The sequence below is a fragment of the Hippocampus bargibanti genome, linkage group LG10, assembly GCF_051943395.1.
Source record: "Hippocampus bargibanti isolate YZ-2025 linkage group LG10, ASM5194339v1, whole genome shotgun sequence".
Taxonomy (NCBI): domain Eukaryota; kingdom Metazoa; phylum Chordata; class Actinopteri; order Syngnathiformes; family Syngnathidae; genus Hippocampus; species Hippocampus bargibanti.
This window is the reverse complement of record NC_142743.1, coordinates 11360923-11378460: the sequence shown is the minus strand read 5'-3', so window position 1 is coordinate 11378460 and position 17538 is coordinate 11360923. Positions and strand designations below refer to the sequence as shown.

General features: G+C 40.0%; 2 protein-coding genes across 2 annotated transcripts; both read left to right on the top strand.

The window, feature by feature from the left end:
* The first annotated feature begins 138 nt into the window (after positions 1–138).
* Positions 139–9815, top strand: LOC148892454 (tetratricopeptide repeat protein 39B-like). Its single transcript, XM_089006875.1, has 18 exons — positions 139–221; positions 325–353; positions 1238–1342; positions 1415–1546; positions 1613–1689; positions 2511–2640; positions 2702–2804; positions 2891–2956; positions 3119–3227; positions 3307–3374; positions 4270–4329; positions 4398–4559; positions 4689–4780; positions 5439–5559; positions 5636–5747; positions 5829–5946; positions 7663–7779; positions 7854–9815. Exons 1-18 carry the CDS (start codon positions 198–200, stop codon positions 7966–7968), a joined length of 1740 nt encoding a protein of 579 aa, XP_088863001.1. The 5' UTR covers positions 139–197; the 3' UTR covers positions 7969–9815.
* Positions 9816–10498: 683 nt separating this feature from the next.
* On the top strand, positions 10499–17097 carry dnajb14 (DnaJ heat shock protein family (Hsp40) member B14). Its single transcript, XM_089005841.1, has 8 exons — positions 10499–10676; positions 12335–12512; positions 12851–12996; positions 13906–14097; positions 14890–14975; positions 15061–15170; positions 16211–16386; positions 16522–17097. The coding sequence occupies exons 1-8, from the start codon at positions 10544–10546 to the stop codon at positions 16644–16646; spliced, it is 1146 nt and encodes a 381-aa protein (XP_088861967.1). The 5' UTR covers positions 10499–10543; the 3' UTR covers positions 16647–17097.
* Positions 17098–17538: the final 441 nt, after the last annotated feature.

Here is a 17538-nt window from a genome sequence, read left to right as displayed (position 1 = left end):
GCGGACTGTGTGCCTGCACTCACAGTGATGCTGTGTGTACGTGTAATATCAGGAGACACGAGAGTGGGCTGGATCTAGTAACCTTAGTCAAGTATAAATGTCAAGGGACTCCCTAATGATGAACATATATTTTCTAAGATCTGCAAAGAAGCTTGTCTGCAACATCAAAAATCGTACGGAGAAAATATATATTTCGAATGGATATCTACTCCCAACAGAAGGTTCGTGTTTGCTACTAATTGCTTTTATTAAATAAAAAAACGTCTTTAAAATTTAACAACTTTTTTGTCAAAAAGTGTAGATTGTCCGTTTCTTTGCTTCTAGGTGGAAAAACCCCGTTCTGGAAGTGTTTTGTAAGTTCTCGTTCATTTTACTATATTTTTTTTAAAGCTAAATAAATAATTTCTCCGACGGAAACGAACGACGTCTATTTGCGGTATGCTATCCAGCCACAAGGGGGCACTAAGTACATCATGAATTACATTTTATTGTTAAAATTCTTTCCGCTTTTATACGAACCTTTGTTACTGTTTCTGATGATAGTTTTAGTGCCACTGCTCGTAATAATAATAGTAATAGTGATGATAAAGTACATGGGGCTTTTGTCACTATTTCAACTCCGTGACATGTTTTACACTGTTTTGACAAGTTGCCATACTATGACACTTTTGTCAGCTTGTCAAACTTGTCATGGTGAGTCCCATGGTGTCATTTTTGGAACTCCCTAAATTTTCCTTTGACTAGATAAAATGTATGCTCATTTGGGTTTACGTTGAATTGGCCTATCACATTTTCCGTATTTATTGCGCCTAGCTTGTTTTTGGTAGCATTGTGTTGTATGGTAAAGGATTGACAAGTAATTTTGTTAACACAGGTTTGCCTCGGCTTGCCACTGACATCTTCATCAGTGAAGATTAGAGAGCCCTAAGCTCTATGAAGAATAAGAATCCATGTAAAGTTGAACCATGCCGAGCTTGCGGGTTTTGGGGGAATCACAAGCTGATGCTATCTTTCTGCAATCCATCAAATCACTTTGGCAAAGGTTCCACTTCATCTCGTTGATCCTGAAAACACTTCCCACAATTAACCGGCTCCTCTCTGTACTTTTCCTTTTTGTGTGTCGTATCTCGAGTCATCTTCATGAAATTCTGTGCTGTGTATGGTTTTGCAGGTGTTTTTGAGTCTTTCTTTTGTTTCCCAAAATATCTTGTTAGTAAGTTTCTATCATTCCATCCAGAGAAGCAGCAATGGACTTAGAGACCTCATTACAGGAATGCTCCAGCGCCCTTGATCTTTTTCTAAACAACAAGTTTGCAGATGCCTTGGCTCTTTTAGAACCCTGGTAAGTCCCACTTCACAGTCCTCACGCTTTTGAGTCACATGATACCACAGCAGATGTTTGAACTGACCACAGGAGGGGCCAGAGTATGTATCACGCGATGGGCTACAGCAGCATGCTGGTGATGCAAGCGGGCATGACTTTTGATCCGAAAGACATGAACGCTGCTATGGAGGCGCTGAGTGACGCCCTGCTCACGTGCCAGAGGTGTGCCCCCCCGCCTATGACACATCACGGGCTTGAAACATGGCATTCATTTTTTATTTATTTTAGGTTTCGAAAGAAAACGGGAATTATGGAGACTCTGGTTAATCTTTGGCAAAGACAATCACCTGAAAGCCTGACAGAAGGTGACGTGTCAGTAAAGTGATTTCTTTGTAACAGAAAACAAGTTGGACAAAAAAAACACTTGATAGTTTTCTTACATTTTTGATGTATGAATTACTATTACTCCAAACGAAATGATCTGTTTAGGAAAGTGCATTCATTAAATATTTATGTATTTAGTTAATTATTATTATTATTATTATTATTATTATTATTATTTTAAATACTATCATAATAATGATCAGAATTATTATTTTATTATCATTTTATCATTATTGTTTTATTAGGTTTTTGAATGAAATTGCATGTATTTATTTATTGCATGTTCTGTTATTATTAGTATTATTATTATTATTATTATTATTATAAATGCTAGATAATTGTAAGAATAATGTAATATTTGGTTCTTTTTATTATTATTATAAATACTAGATAATTGTAATAATAATGTAATATTTATTTGTTGGTTATTTATTATTATTATTATTATTATTATTAATATTAATACTATAATAATGACTATACTAATAATGAAAATATGATGAAATAATAATTATGGTCATATTATTCAGGTTTTAATGAAATTGCATGCATGTATTTGGTTATTATTATTATTATAATTATTATAACTACTATAATCTTTTCCTTTCGGCTTTTCCCTTCATGGGTCGCCATAGTGAATCAGTGTCTATAATAATAATTATAATAATTCTTATTACCATTATTTTGTCACAATTGTTTTATTATTGTGTTTTTTTTATGAAATTACAAATTCAATTCGTGACCAAATTTTATTTGCCATGAGCAAAGCCTTGGTTCATGTTTTTTGCCATTTTCCACGCAGAGGAGATGCACGCCGAGCTCTGTTACGGCGAAGTGCTGCTGCAGAAGGCGGTGCTCACCTTCCTCGACGAGAGCATCATCGGTTTCATCAAGGGAGGCATGAGGATCCGAAACAGCTATCAGATTTTCAAGTAAGCTAACTTGGAGTCTTTTTTTTTAAATAAGATCCAGAAAAATGTTGTGTACACACAGGGAGTGTCAGGCCATGGTTCACGGCAATGCGGAAATGGAGCAGAGCAGCACACATACTCACTTTAAGGGCGGCGTCAGTATGGGCATCGGGTCTTTTAATCTGGTGGGAGAATTTTCAAATCGACAATATTGCCAATCACACAAAAACATATTATAATTCAAACTTTTTATCTTATTTTTTTTAAACAGATGCTATCTCTGCTACCGGTGAGAATTCTCAAACTGATGGAGTTTTTAGGTTTCTCCGGGGACAGGGTAGGTCCCCCGCCGCTCAATATATAGACATGCACATCCCACTTAAAAATTGGCATGTTGGTGTGAAATGTCAAGATGAACCTAAGATGCACCTTTTGTAGATGAATTTTGGTTTCTACAAACACATTCAATAAAATATGTATCTATATATATATTCCACAGGAGTTGGGTTTGTCTGAATTGCGGGCGGGCGCCTCCAGCGACAGTCTGCGTTCTATTCTCAGCACTTTGACACTGCTCATGTTTCATCTCTACATCTCGGTCATTCTGGGTAAGAAGTGGCCCTTGTTTGAGCACTAATTTCAAATTTTGTTTATTCAAAAAAAATAAAATCTCTCCTGTCCCTAAAGGTTCTGGTGACGTGGACTTAACTGAGGCGGAGGCTCTGCTGGAGCCTTATGCTAAAAGGTTCCCAAATGTAAGCTAAACTGTTCAACCTCCTGTGACATCATCATATAGGACACCGAATGACGCGCACTGTTTAATTCTAAAGTGACTACTGTTTAATTCTAAAGTGACTACTGTTAAGTGGCTAAAATAATTTCAATGACTGCTGTAGAATCTCGTGTTTGTGAAAACCAACACGCTGGATGCTTTGGCGAAGCTGTATTTGATTGTGTTAATCACAGGTGTCAAAGTCGAGGTATGTGGGCCATATTTGCCCCACCACATCATTTTATTCGGCGCGCGAAAGCAAATCAAACTTGTGAAATTCCATGATTCTTGCCAAAGTCTGAACTAAAATGTCAAATTGTCCCATGTAAACAATAAGTATTTTTTTTACTTAAAATTTGAAAAATAGTTATTCATTCATTTGTTGTGCATTCTATATGTAATATGTGGAGGATATTAAACACTATAAATTAATTCTAATTCATAACGGCCCCCCGAGAGTAAACGGTAACTACAATGTGGCCCTCTGCAAAAAAAAATCTAAATTAAGGGAGTTAAACTCATTTTTAGAAATGTTTTAATCCTCTCCACATATTATATATAGAGCGCACAACAAATTGATGAATAACTGGTTTTCAAATTTGAAGTAAAAAATGATGCCTGTTTACATGGTTTACATGGGGTAATTTGAAATTTTGGTTCGGATTTCAGCAAGCATCATGGAATTTCACAAGTTGGATTTGCTATCGTGGGCCGACTCAAATGAGATGGTGGGGCAGATTTGGCCCCCGCGCCATAACTTTGACACCTGGAGTCTAAATTGTCTTGAATGCTAACAAAAAATGTATACGTCAGTTTCGGTGAAATCTAAAATGTCTTCAACGCATCATAATTTTCCAACATCTTTATTTCATCCACAGGGCGCTCTAATACTTTTCTACGTGGCGAGAATTGCCCTGCTCAAAGGAAACATCACATTTGTAAGAGTTTCATTCGCACCGCAGTCGCGTCGTCGCTGGTTTTGCTGACCTGCCACTTTTGTCTGTAGGCTCAGGAAAAATTCCGCGCTTGCGTCGCTGCTCAGCAGGAGTGGCGGCAGATTCACCACCTGTGCTTTTGGGAGCTCATGTGGGCCCATTCGTTTGAACAGAATTGGCGGGAAGCGTACCATTATGCCGATCTGCTTTGCAAGGAGAGCAAATGGTCACAGGTGACATCTTGTTGACTTAAGACCTTCATTGGAGATGAGCGTGAAATTGTCTTTGTAACAAAAAAGATGCCTACCAGTCTCAAGCACATTCGGAGACAATTTAAAATTGTCATTTTTCTTTGCTCGTAGGCTGTCTACGTGTTCCAAAAGGCATCCATACTGAGCATGCTCCCTGAGGAAGAAGTCAAGAAAATGGGTGAAAATGTGGTTGACCTGTTCAGGTATTTTAAAATAAATAAGTACCTCAATAAATAAGTACATATGTATGTACTGGAAGTAAGTAGATATGTATTTACTGGAAGTAAGTACACAAGTATGTACTGGAAATAAGTAAGTACGTAAGTATGTAAGGACACAAGTATCTAAGTGAGTACATACGTATCTAAGTACATTAGTATCTATGCAAGCATGCAAGTATAAGTAAGTACATAAGTATGTAAGTACATAAGTATGTAAGTAAGGACATAAGTACATAACATAAGCAAGTGCGCAAGTACATAAATTAATACATAGGTACATAAGTACATCAGTCAATAAGTGCATCAGTAAATAAGTATAGAACTACATAAATGAATAAGTGAATAACAATACAAATGAATAACTAAATTAATAATGCATAAATAGATCAATGAATCATAGACAGCGGCATTTATATGATTATGATTTTTTTTTGTTTAATAAAATGAGAATGGACCACTACATTAAAAATTTCCGTTACCAAAACGCACTCAAAAAATCGGCCAATGATGACGAGTGACCATAAAAAAACGATCATTTTTGTGATATATTTTTGTCAGAAAAGCCAATCCGGTTTATCGGATGGTTAGAAAATCTGTTTTGCATCTGGACTCCACGTAATGAAGTGAATATTCCTTGCAGGGAAGTTGACAGTCTGAGGCTGAAGCTGGCCGGAAAGTCCATCCCGACTGAGAAATTTGCCGCCAAGAAGGCTCAGCGCTACGTGTCGTCCAAGCCCGTCAAACTGGTAGTCCCGGCACTGGTCAGGGCTCTTCCCTATAATTCGCCGGATTACATGTCAATATTTTGACCAATGTCGCCCATTTTGCCGCCCGCAGGAAATGATGTACGTGTGGAACGGCTTCACCATCGTTGGCAAAAGAGCCGACTTGACGGAAAACATTTTGGCTACGTTGGACAGAGCGGAGGAGGAGCTTAAGTATAATTCAAGTGAGGAGAAAGAAAGCGGCAGTAAAGAAAAAGCTCTGTTTTTTTTCCCTTGAAATATAACGCCGTGTTCAATATGATCAGACCCGTCAGACTACCACCTGGATGACCAGTGTGTGGTTCAGTTGCTCAAGGGCTTGTGTCTGAGGCAGTTGGGGCAGCTCGACCAGGCGGAGGTCTGTTTCAATCGCGTCTTATCCAGGTGAGATCTACATTAGGTTCACCCACGTACTAAAATTTGGCCTGAAAAAAATGATAAAAGGGCAATTTCACGACCCGTCTCGTCACAGCCGTCAAGTGAAATACATATGAAACCTGCCTATGAATGACACTTACCAAATGCTATGTTTTAATGGTTCATTTGGCTTCAATCGGATCCCTTCTCAGACCACGTCTAACCCATCCAGTCAGACATTGAGTGGAATGCTCAAAAATCTCCATATTGAATAACTACCAAGTGTTAAGTTTTAATGGTTCCTTTTAATTTACACGTGAGCGCTTGTCAAACCCGTCTAGTCATAGCCATCAAGTGGACTACACATGAAACTTTGTGTTGAATGAGTACAAAATATTATTTTTTAATGGTTCCTTCATTTAATTTAAAATTGCCCCATCACCCCACGTCAAACCCGTCGAGTCACAGCCACCAAGTGAAATACACGTGAAACTTCACTTTGAATAATTACTAATGTTAAATTTTAATGATCCCTTCATTTAATTAACCAGATGACAAACCTGTTAAGTCACAGCAACATGGAGGATCCATTTAAAGGACAACCTACACCATTTTTTTGTTTCGTAACTGACATCAGGAAAACATTTTATAGCATCTAAAATACCCAAAACATGCAGGCTGATATTTTTAGTCAAATGCAAAACACCAATAAAAATGAGTGAGTGTCCCAACACTACTTCAAAATGACCTCGGGATGCTGAGTTTCAGAAGGTCCCGCCCCCTTGTTCGTGACGTCACGCCAGGACGTCTTGCCTTGCTCTAATATCAAAACAATGGCTTCGGATTCGGAGAAGATGCTTTCTTGTTACTCATCCAGTTATGAATATGATTCAAATAGTTCTGAATAGGAAAGCATTAATGTTTGCAATTCATTAAAGAAGTACTTGCCTATCAATTTGAGCCATCAGGATTCCAATGTAGCGTCCCAGAAAATGGCGCCCAAGCTCCGTTGGAAATGGGCTGATTTGTCTACTGGGAATTTGTGTCAACTAGTATCAGTGTCTTGGTGTAACACACAAGGATTCACCATAGCGTTATTTATGTGTTTTCCTTCTAATTTCATCATCAACACAGATCAACACGAAATTTTCAGACCAAACAAAGTACCCAAAATGCATTGTGTGTCGCTTTCTCTGTCAGGGGCGTTCCAGATATGACGCCAAGTCAAGCATCGTCATCAACTCGAAAACAAGACTTCCTGAATATTCAGCACGGGTCTTAAAACGTAAAATATAGCTATATGCCGTTGAATCTTTGTAAAATGCGCTCGTTTGAAGTCACTTGAAGTGATTTTACAAATTATGGACACAACTTGTCCGGAGGTGTCGGTTGGCCTTTCAGGAGCATAGTACAGGCCTGTTGCATGCACTATTGACACATACCTCAGCATGCAGCAATACTAAGCAAAACATTTTTAATGATAACATATTCAAATTCTGTCAACTGCTAAACCGGTCTGATGAATTCTGAATATCTAAAAATGGATCGTGATTTTTTTTTTTTTCTTCTGTCATGTCAAACCCGTTGAGTCACCTCATTGATAGATTGAAGTCAAGCCCAACATGGGACATTGGCATGTATCTCAATGTGCATAGAGTAATTAGCATTTGTAAAAATAAAACCAATTACTGTCTAGTCTCACTGCAAGACTCATTCTGATGTCACCTTGTTGTTTCATCCCAGCGAAAGCGACCTGAAGCACAGCAACTACCTGGTGCCGTTTACCATGTACGAGATGGGCCTGCTGCACAAGCAAAGGGGCGACGTCGAAAAAGCTATCTGTGTGCTTGAAAGTGCCAAGTAAGTATCTCCAACCAAATCCAAATGTATTTTTTCCTGGAAGAAGCGCTCAAACCAGGAACCATGACTTGCAGGATGGACTACAAAGATTACAGCATGGAGTCGCGGCTACACTTCCGTATCCACGCCGTACTCAACAGCATGGGCTCCTATGCGGCCACGATGTCACCTTCCCAGATGCCGGCGTGAGAGCTTCCGTGTTTACGCTCTCCATCATCGAGTTCTCCTACTCAGCTTTGTACCGTGGATGTGTCACACTTTTTTATTTATAATGAAGCCTCTCTCTCTCTCTCTCTCTCTCTCTCTATATATATATATATATATATATATATATATATATATATATATATATACACACACACACACACACAGCATCAGGTTACATGTATGTGCTTGTTTTCCCACTTTTTATGTGGAGCATGTCTGCGTAGGTACTAAAATTGTTGGGTTGTTTCTGTGCTCAACTGCAGATGGAGCAGGTCCTTTATTGATGCTTGGGAATATTCTCATTCATCAAGGTCTAGATCAGGGCTCGGGAACCTTTTTGACTAAGAGAGCCATAAAAGTAAAATATTTAGAAATGTATTTCAGTGTGAGCCACGCACACGCGGCATGTACATACAAATGCGCGCGCACGCGCGGCCACTTTCCAACAAAATGTCAGAATGTATTATTTAAAATAACTTTGTGATAGTACTCACCGTTAACATGAATGGTTTTCTGTTCCTCGTGATTGGTAAAAATCGAGGCAAACGATCGGAATGAAATTCAACTTGCCGGTCCAGAGGCGAAGTTACTGCTAGCTAGCCTGCACACGGCTCATAAGCTTCCACACTTGCTATCTGCAATATCTTCTCGCAGAAGTATACTGATGCTAACGTTAACATGGGGCTTGTTAAAATGTCACTGACATTTGACTGTTTCATCGATGGTATTGTTTCATTGCAATTTAGAATCAGAACCTTTTCTCTCCTCAAAGGCGAATGCTCCGGTGCATTCAAGCTGAAGTGCACTCGTTGGTCTCATAAAAGGGGCGTTTACCTGTTTCAACATGACGGCCAGTATCATCCAATTAAAATGGCGCTTTCGGCCAATCTAGGTCAGTGTCATCCAATCAAAATTGCGCTTTCCGCCAACTGCAGCCCCAATAGGAAATGAACGGCGAAAAAAACGAGAATATGTATTTAGATTTATCGGCGAGCCATATATGGCTCGCGAGCCATAGGTTCCCGACCCCTGGTCTAGATCTTTATTGCACATGCACATTTTGAGAATATCTGTTCAAAATGCAGTCTCTGGATTATGTCTCTCATCTCATTTTCCGTACCGCTTATTCCTCATTTGGGTCGCGGGGGTTGCTGGAGCCTATCTCAGCTGGCTTCGGGCACGAGGCGGGGGACACCCTGAATTGGTTGCCAGCCAATTGCAGGGCACACAAAGACATACAACAGTCACTCTCACACTCACACCTAGGGACAATTTGGAGTGGTAAATCTGCCTGCCATGCATGTTTTTGGAGTGTGGGAGGAAACCGGAGGACCTGGAGAAAACCCACAGGGCTCCGGGGACACAGGGAGGCCGGACCGGGACGCGAACCGGCGACCTCTGCACTGTGAAGCCGGTGTGCTAACCACTCAACTACCGGGCCGCCCCTCTGGATTATGTATTAACCTTAATTCTTGTTACATGAGCTAAAGGGGCACCTTAAAGGTTTCTTGAGGTGCTATTTTTTTGGGGGTGAGCCAAGATGTTCAAATAGCTCAGCAGTTAGGTATTGCGTAGGTTGAGGAAAAAAAATTATCTCTGAATATTTGGTTTCCATCAGTTGCCTCCTGATGGGAAAAGTGAGGCATCTAGTATTTGAGAAATGTGTTTATTAAATTTAAGGTTAGGCAGCACTCTGAGGAAACAATGTACTCTCTTCCTTGTGCATGTGATGTCTTGCAAATACAGTAGTTGATTGACCATTTTTCCCTCAAGATAAAATTATATGGAGTAGCAGATGTGGTGAATAAATGTTTAAAAAAAGAACATAATCATAGTCATGATTTTTTTTTATCACAATGGTGATGTGTTCATTCAGTTTCAAATTAATTTGGACAAAATAATTGTAATTTTGTGAAATCTGCCCTCAAACTATCTGCACACCAACACCTCCCCCCCACACACACAATGTATAATACAGGTATTCAAAGTAGTCAGATAATGTAGCTATTTAAATATTGAAATGCAGTAGAATGCAACGAATCTAAAAAAAACAACATGAGTGTACAAGAACTGAAATACAAAAGATAATGTCTAAATTCAGACTTTTTTTCAATTTTCAGTGATGCTTTTACACCATTTTTATACGGATAGAAAACGCAAATCAACAGCATCCATGTTTTTGCACATTGTGGGAGAGGAGGCTCTAGAGGTCTACAATAACTTCACATTTGATGCAGTAGATGATCATTATAAAGCGGGGGAACTTTATGTGAATGCTGTAAAAGATGAAAGAGAAGAAAAAGATTGGATTGAAAGTGAACAACATTCATCTAAAATTCAAATTGGATACTGGAGCCAATGTGAATGTCATGTCAGAGACTGATTCATGAAGATCAGACCGAGACCAAAAATACATAGAGCAAACATGAAAGTAACAGTTTATGCGGGTGCAGTCATACCAATGAAAGGATCGTCGTAGGCATGATGTTACAATAACACGTGACGTATCACGTGACCCGCCCGGGAAAGGAAAGCGGAGGAGGGATGAGGAAAGAAGATGGAAGGGAACCGAGACGAAGCTGAGAAATGTATCATCATTGCGTCAAAATCCATCGAGGTGGGGGACAAGGAGAAGGCGCTTAAGTTCCTCCACAAAGCAGAGAGGCTCTACCCGTCAGCGCGCGCCAAAGGTAAGGCGATTTCCGGCTTGACGAGCCTCCAGCTCGACGTAGTGGGCAGGGGGGGAGGGCATCAGGGATGACAGCCTTCGTCGGCCAGACCGATATAAACCGACTGTATTATCTCATTTAAATATGTCGCTCACTTTTTTTGAATATGATGCCATAATGGTTGAAAGTTTGTGCCGATAACAAATAGTCACCTAAAAATTAAGGTTTTTAAAAAGCTACTAGTGAGTAAATAGACTAATAGACTAAGCTCCGCTGCTTTGGCGTTGTGTGTCGTTGTATCAAATTAGAGAGTTGTTCATAACAATCGTGGATATGTTCCAATTCTCGCCCACGAGACACGCTGCGTTTATTTGGCAACGACAACATGTTGACACTAACACTGCTGTCAGAATTGTCGGTTCTGTGACGTCATAGAAATGCGTCCGCGCGACAAAGTAAATTAGTTAAACCTTCATTTGAACGCCAATTTAACGAATGGATGGATGGATGGATGGACGATTCATTTCAAATATATTTCACCTGAAATGTAAGTAAATAACCGCATATGTAAATGTTTTAAAGCAACTTTAGAGACTAAATGCAAAACATTTGAAGTAATAAATTAAACCATTCGATACCATAATCCGAAAATTTGATTTTTGGAAGAAATGTTTATGCTGAATAATTTCATTGGCTTCTAAGGAAGGCATATCAATCAAGAAATGCAGAAATATATGTATATATTTTTTACTTTATTTATAATATTGATCATAAATAAAATATCCCGCATTTCTATTAGTTTTATCGCTAAAAACAATAGCTGAACAGTTTATACATCACACATAGGAAACCATTTTTATGGATATTTAGTATAAAAAACTATATAAAACCAAGTGAAGAAATTTGCACTCACTTGCAAATATATATATATATATATATATATATATATGTAACGGAGTTGTACACTTAGGTTATTAAATTATGAAGGAAGTGACGCAACGGCGCACAGTGTGGCACTATGTCCCGCCCATAGTTTCCAGAACAATCTCGAGGAGATTCAGGGTGAGTCGCAATTTTCTGTTGGTCTTGATTAACTGCGATAGAAAAGCGCATATGCTCCTAAATTCCACTCGACAAAACGTGAAGTAAATAATGACACAAAAAGTAATCTGGACTCGAAATGAATAAGGGAACTAATTAGATAACACTAGACAGTACAAAAGGGGAAACAAAATAAGATATTGTCATGAAAATACGCGTTAATCAAGACCAACAGAAAATTGCGACTCACCCTGAATCTCCTCGAGATTGTTCTGGAAACTATGGGCGGGACATAGTGCCACACTGTGCGTCGTTGCGTCACTTCCTTCATAATTTAATAATCTAAGCGCACAACTCCGTTACATATATACAAAAAATGTATGTTCAGTTTCTGTTTTCTTTCTTCTGCGCTGAGTATGTGCAAGCGGTGCGCGATTGTGCACGCGCGTAGCTTAGACGGAACATTGCCAACCAGCTTAGAGGGAACATTGCCACTGTCCAAACAAACTGTACTTAGCCAGTCAAAAATTCGTATACCAGTTGAGGTAGCCCGTGTAGCACTTCTGATAGAAGTACAACATTGTAATCATTGTTCAACGTCAATACAATGTTCTCCACTCATTTTTTTTTTATCACAGCCCTGTTGGAAGCGCTAACCAAAAACGGGAGTTCTGCAGCTAATGGCGCGCATCGGAGACGGTCAACACATAATGCGGAAGATGGCGGTGCAGATGCGGCCAACGAACGCACCACCGAAGGCACAGGACAGGGATCCTCCAAGGTGTTCACGAAAGAGCAGGTGCATGGCGTCCAAAGGTGAGCTTGTCGGCTTAAAATGTAAACAGTGGCACTTGTTAATGTTCATCTTGAGACATCACTGTTCCATTGTCTGTGACGATGTTAAACTGTAGTGCGGGCAATACCTGAGGGGGTCAATTTGACGTCAACCTATTTTTGTGCTGGAAGTTTGGGAAAGTGACGACAAATGTTTACAAAATATCAGATGTGGGCCAAATATTTTTTTTAGGAAAATGTGCAGGCAGTACCACTAATCCGCAAGCATGCATTGACAGGGAGCTAATTTTGAAATCAATCCTCTCAGTTCAGCCCGAGTATGTATCTTTTAACACTCACCCTTGTTTTCTTCCTGTTAGAATAAAATGCTGTAAAGACTACTACGAAGTGCTCGGGGTCACCAAAGAAGCCGGCGAAGATGAGCTGAAGAAGGCATACAGGAAACTGGCTCTCAAGTTTCACCCGGACAAGAATCACGCTCCCGGAGCAACGGATGCCTTTAAGAGTATGCCCTCTTTAAAGTCACTTTCTGTCAGTGGCGGGCCGTCAGGGCCTGCAAGGCCTTCCCCGCTGACCTAAAAATATCAGAATCACAGACTGATTAATTATATTTTGTCCATAATTTTTTATGGAATAATTATAAATTATCTTTCAGCTTCCTTTTATTGCGTTTCCCCAGTTGTGCTTCCTCCAGATGTGTGTTTTTGTATTTAAGTATTTAACCACATTTCAGCCATCATTTGTTACCAGGGTCAGAAATCTACACCATTAAGAAAGGTCGGAAATAATAATATTAATACATTTTTTATAAGCTTTCAAAACTCAAGGGAGTTTTGGGACAGTCGCAGGATAAATTATTCCATGGGTGAGCAGGGGCAGCCACACGCACCATCGTTCACTCAACCTCAAAGTAACTCAAATAGATACAAAGCTGGATAGATAGCTAGTAGAGAGCCTATAGATCGCTAATAGATAGCCAGCTAGAAAGCTAGCTATATAGCAAATAGATAGCCAGCTACATAGCGAATAGATAGCCTGTTATATAGCTAGCTAGGTTGATAGTCAGCTAGATAGCTGGCTTGATAGCTAGCTAGATAGCCGGCTAGATAGCTAGCTAGATACCCGGCTAGACAGCTGGCTACATAGCCAGCTAGATAGCTAACTAGATAGAATTTTTCTAGTATAGTTATGTCTTTATTTTTAGATGAGTAAAAGTCTTAGTTTTCGATTATAATCGGCTATACACAGTGGGCCAAAGCAGATTTTAAAATTTGAACAGCCATTCTTGAAGTCGTCCATAAATGTGGTCCAAAAGATGCTTATTCTTCTGGTGCCCTTTAATCACCTGATATGATATGCACGGCCCGCCACATGAAGAGTCTGAAATTAATCGAAGCTCCATGTCGCCCTCCAGAGATCGGTAATGCCTATGCGGTGCTCAGCAATCCGGCAAAACGGCGGCAGTATAACCTGACGGGTGGCGAAGAGTCAAGTGGGGTGGGCCACGCGCACGGCGGCAACGGCTTTGACTTCCACAGAGGTTTCGAGGCAGACATCACGCCTGAAGACCTCTTCAACATGTTCTTTGGAGGAGGCTTTCCATCCTGTGAGTTACACGTTAACGGACACATTGTGGATATATAAATCCAAAGTTCTGGATGATTTTAAAATAAGGCCTCCAAATGATAAATCAATCATCCAAATATTTATTTATCTATTCATTTTAGTATTTGTTGGTTGTCGATTCACTGATAAATTGTTCCATTCTCGTTTCATGCCTAGAAATACAGGTAACATCCGAGTTACGAACGGCTTCCATTCCGACAAAATGGCCGTAAGTCAAACGTAAATCGAAATCCATTCAAAACGTGATGTTTACACGACAGGATCGTATACGACGTCAATCTGTTGTTCTTAAGCAACGTTTTCGATTGAATACGATTATATACCAAACTGTTTACATTTCATTTATACATTTGATCACTTTCAGTGTCATTTTTATTATTTCATATTTCGTATTATCGACTTTTATTACTGTGTCGTTCTGCTGACCTAAATACGCACGGCTTCCCACACATTACGCGCTGTTGAAAAATGTTTCTCCCTGCTAACGGAGAAGCCAGAAGAGGTCGCCCAACACACACGCTCAGACTTAGGCGGACGCCGAAGGAAAAAAGTCTCAAAGAGGCGGGGCGCCGTGGGCCCGACGCGGCGTTATCGTTGCGCCGATCCCGCCTCGGCTTTCGCCCTGGACCCTCTTCCAGGTCGTGATCATAAGTGTGGGTGGTCGTAACTCGCACCGGTCGTAAATCGGATGTTACCTGTATATAGTTGGGCATTCCATTCATTTCATCCAAGTTAGAAACTAAACTTTTCCTTCTCTCCATCTACTCCTCAGCAAGCGCACAGTCGTTCACCAACGGCAGGACGAGCTACAGCCATCACGCCGATTACCGACAGGAGAGGACCGACGAAAGAGAAGACGTATGTGCCGCGGTGTCGTGACGGGACATTGCCACCGTATGTATTTCAGTGCGCATGTAGAATGAAACTCGTTGTTTGTCTCCAGGGTGGTTTCTCCATGTTGATTCAATTGATGCCCATCGTGGTGTTAATCTTGGTGTCGATACTGAGCCAGATGATGGTTTCTCCACCTCCTTACAGCCTCTACTCTCGACCGTAAGCTATTATTATTATTTTTTGATTGGATTGGAGTTGCCTTTATTAGTCTCACAGTGGAGAAATTTACATTTCACAGCAGCAAAGTGATGAAAGGAATGAAAGTAGAAAAACAAAATAAATGAGCCGCTGGAAAGGCAGCCAATCTCGCTGCGTCATCTTAAAGTCAAAACAACAACAAAAAACTAAATAGTCATCAAGTTGTATTATTTCAGATCAGTGTCTGAAACTCATGACAAAAAGTTAGCGGACACCATGGCAGACAACTCTGAAAAGTTGCCTGCCCAGCCATAAAGTTGCCTGCCCCAATTTTCACAACTTGAAACACAACAAGACGACTAATTGCAAAAAAAAAAAAAAAAAAACATTGTTGGTTGCAAAGTATTCAGAATACCTTTATTCGTCCCGCAATGGGGAAATTTGCAGTCCACAGCAGCAATTGAAGAGGGATGGGGTTGGGGTGGGAGTGAAAGGATAGAAAACAAGGATTAAGTATTAAGGATTGATAATCAGAATATATAACAGAACAAAACTTTTTGAAGTTAAGTAATTGATGTACCTACCACAAATGCTCCCTTGCTTAATTGATGGTAAATATCCCTTGCTGATATTTTTTTCTCCAGTTGTCGTTTGTCCATACACTGTTTGTCATGTTGCACAATGCAATGTTTGCGTTGCATCGTCTGCTACAAGCCACGTGAACTCTTCTTTCCACGAGGCTTTTAATGTACGTTTTGTAGCGTCATAAATTTTGTTAGCTTCTTATGAATCTTTCTTCTAGGTCTATGATGCTCGGGAAAGTCCAGAAGCACAACGTTATTTGATGCAGGCTTCTGATTGGCTGCCGAGTATGCAAATTGCCCAAAGATCTTTCCTTTTATTATTATTATTTTTTTTTCTTGAAAAAGTTGTCGGCCACCCGGGCGGCGACGTTTTGTAAGTTGTACACCCGACGTAAAAGTTGCACGCCCCGGGCGTCCGGGTAGGCGATATTTCAGACACTGGTTCAAAAGTTTCATAACGCCGCACGTTTTCTCCAGCTCCACGGGTCAGACGGTGAAGCGGCAGACGGAAAACCTGCACGTGAACTACTACGTCACCAGAGACTTCAAATCGGAGTACAAGACAGCGTCAGCGCTGCAGCAGATTGAGAAAAGTGTGGAGGAAGATTATGTTTTCAATGTCAAAAAAAATTGCTCAAAGGAGAGACAGACAAGTAAGGGAGCAACTTTTGATATTTTGTGCCTATATATAAAAAAAATACATTTGATTATTACATAGGTTAAATATAATTAAAGTTATTTTTCATCCTGTCATATCAACTACACCAAATTAATTGTCTCCCCCGCAGAAACAGAACTGCTGTATGCCGCCAAAGTGTACGGGGACAACCGCCTGAGCAAAAAGGCGGAGCTCATGACCATGGAAAACTGCAAAGAGTTGGACAGACTAAATAACCTCTTTCGAGGCTATTAGATGTTATCATGTGTACCAATAGACGTGTGAATGTTTTTTGTTAAAGAAGACCATTTCCACTAGGAGGAATACAAGAAAAAAACTACAGAAGATAAATACGACTGACAAGTTGACCTCACTCTTCCATCCTAAACAAACTCAACATTCCGGAGGAGCATTCTTCTGCAAGGGGGATTTAAAAAATTAAAAGTAGTGAGCACATCTACATCCCTGTCATGAAAAGCACCAATCAGCTTCCAGCCTGAAATCAATATCCACGTGGGAAAAAGGATGGAAAGCCAGCAGTGGAAGAAAGAAAATTTGAGTTGGTGTGGGATATTGGTGCTTTCATACAAGATGTTGGGATTTTGAGACTGTTTACGCCGTTTACGCAGTTATTTAAGCAACTACAGAAGAAAGTGATTTTCTTCCACTCTTGCTTGTCGATGAAATAAAGTAACGTTATTAAAAACGGGATGTTTTTTTTTCTGTTTAGAAAGATTGGTGTGCAATGTAAAATAAAAATATGAAAAATATACAGTATTTGAATTGCGCAATTCATTAGTCTATCTGAATCGTGCATGGATGATATTGAAAAAAACTTTTCCTAATAGATGAGAAGGTTTCTTCAGCCGTCAAGTCTTCGGCACCGGGTGAATGCCGTCACACAATTAAACGTAACAGCTTCCACAAATGTCTGATGGGTTATCCCTTCGGTGCTTTCATATCTAGTGAGAAATCAAATAGCCAACGTTGACTCGGTCTAAAATGACATTAAAACGCCACTGGAGACCGACCGAAATTTCATCAACACCTAGAAAATACTAAATCAAGAAAAAATATGACAAACAACCCCACGGTTTTGTGTGGTGAGTTTTTGAGTGGTTTTGTTAGGCGCAAAGCGGTAACAATC

What these genes read in the sequence shown, in the direction of transcription:
- LOC148892454 (XM_089006875.1), top strand. Translation starts at nt 198, where the DNA reads ATGGATATCTACTCCCAACAGAAG. An exon ending in AACAGCTATCAGATTTTCAA is followed by an intron (nt 2,641 to 2,701) that starts GTAAGCTAACTT and finishes GTGTACACACAG; the next exon opens with GGAGTGTCAGGCCATGGTTC. An exon ending in ATGCTAAAAGGTTCCCAAAT is followed by an intron (nt 3,375 to 4,269) that starts GTAAGCTAAACT and finishes TTTCATCCACAG; the next exon opens with GGCGCTCTAATACTTTTCTA.
- dnajb14 (XM_089005841.1), top strand. Translation starts at nt 10,544, where the DNA reads ATGGAAGGGAACCGAGACGAAGCTGAGAAATGTATCATCATTGCGTCA. An exon ending in CAGGTGCATGGCGTCCAAAG is followed by an intron (nt 12,513 to 12,850) that starts GTGAGCTTGTCG and finishes TCTTCCTGTTAG; the next exon opens with AATAAAATGCTGTAAAGACT. An exon ending in CTCAAAGGAGAGACAGACAA is followed by an intron (nt 16,387 to 16,521) that starts GTAAGGGAGCAA and finishes TCTCCCCCGCAG; the next exon opens with AAACAGAACTGCTGTATGCC.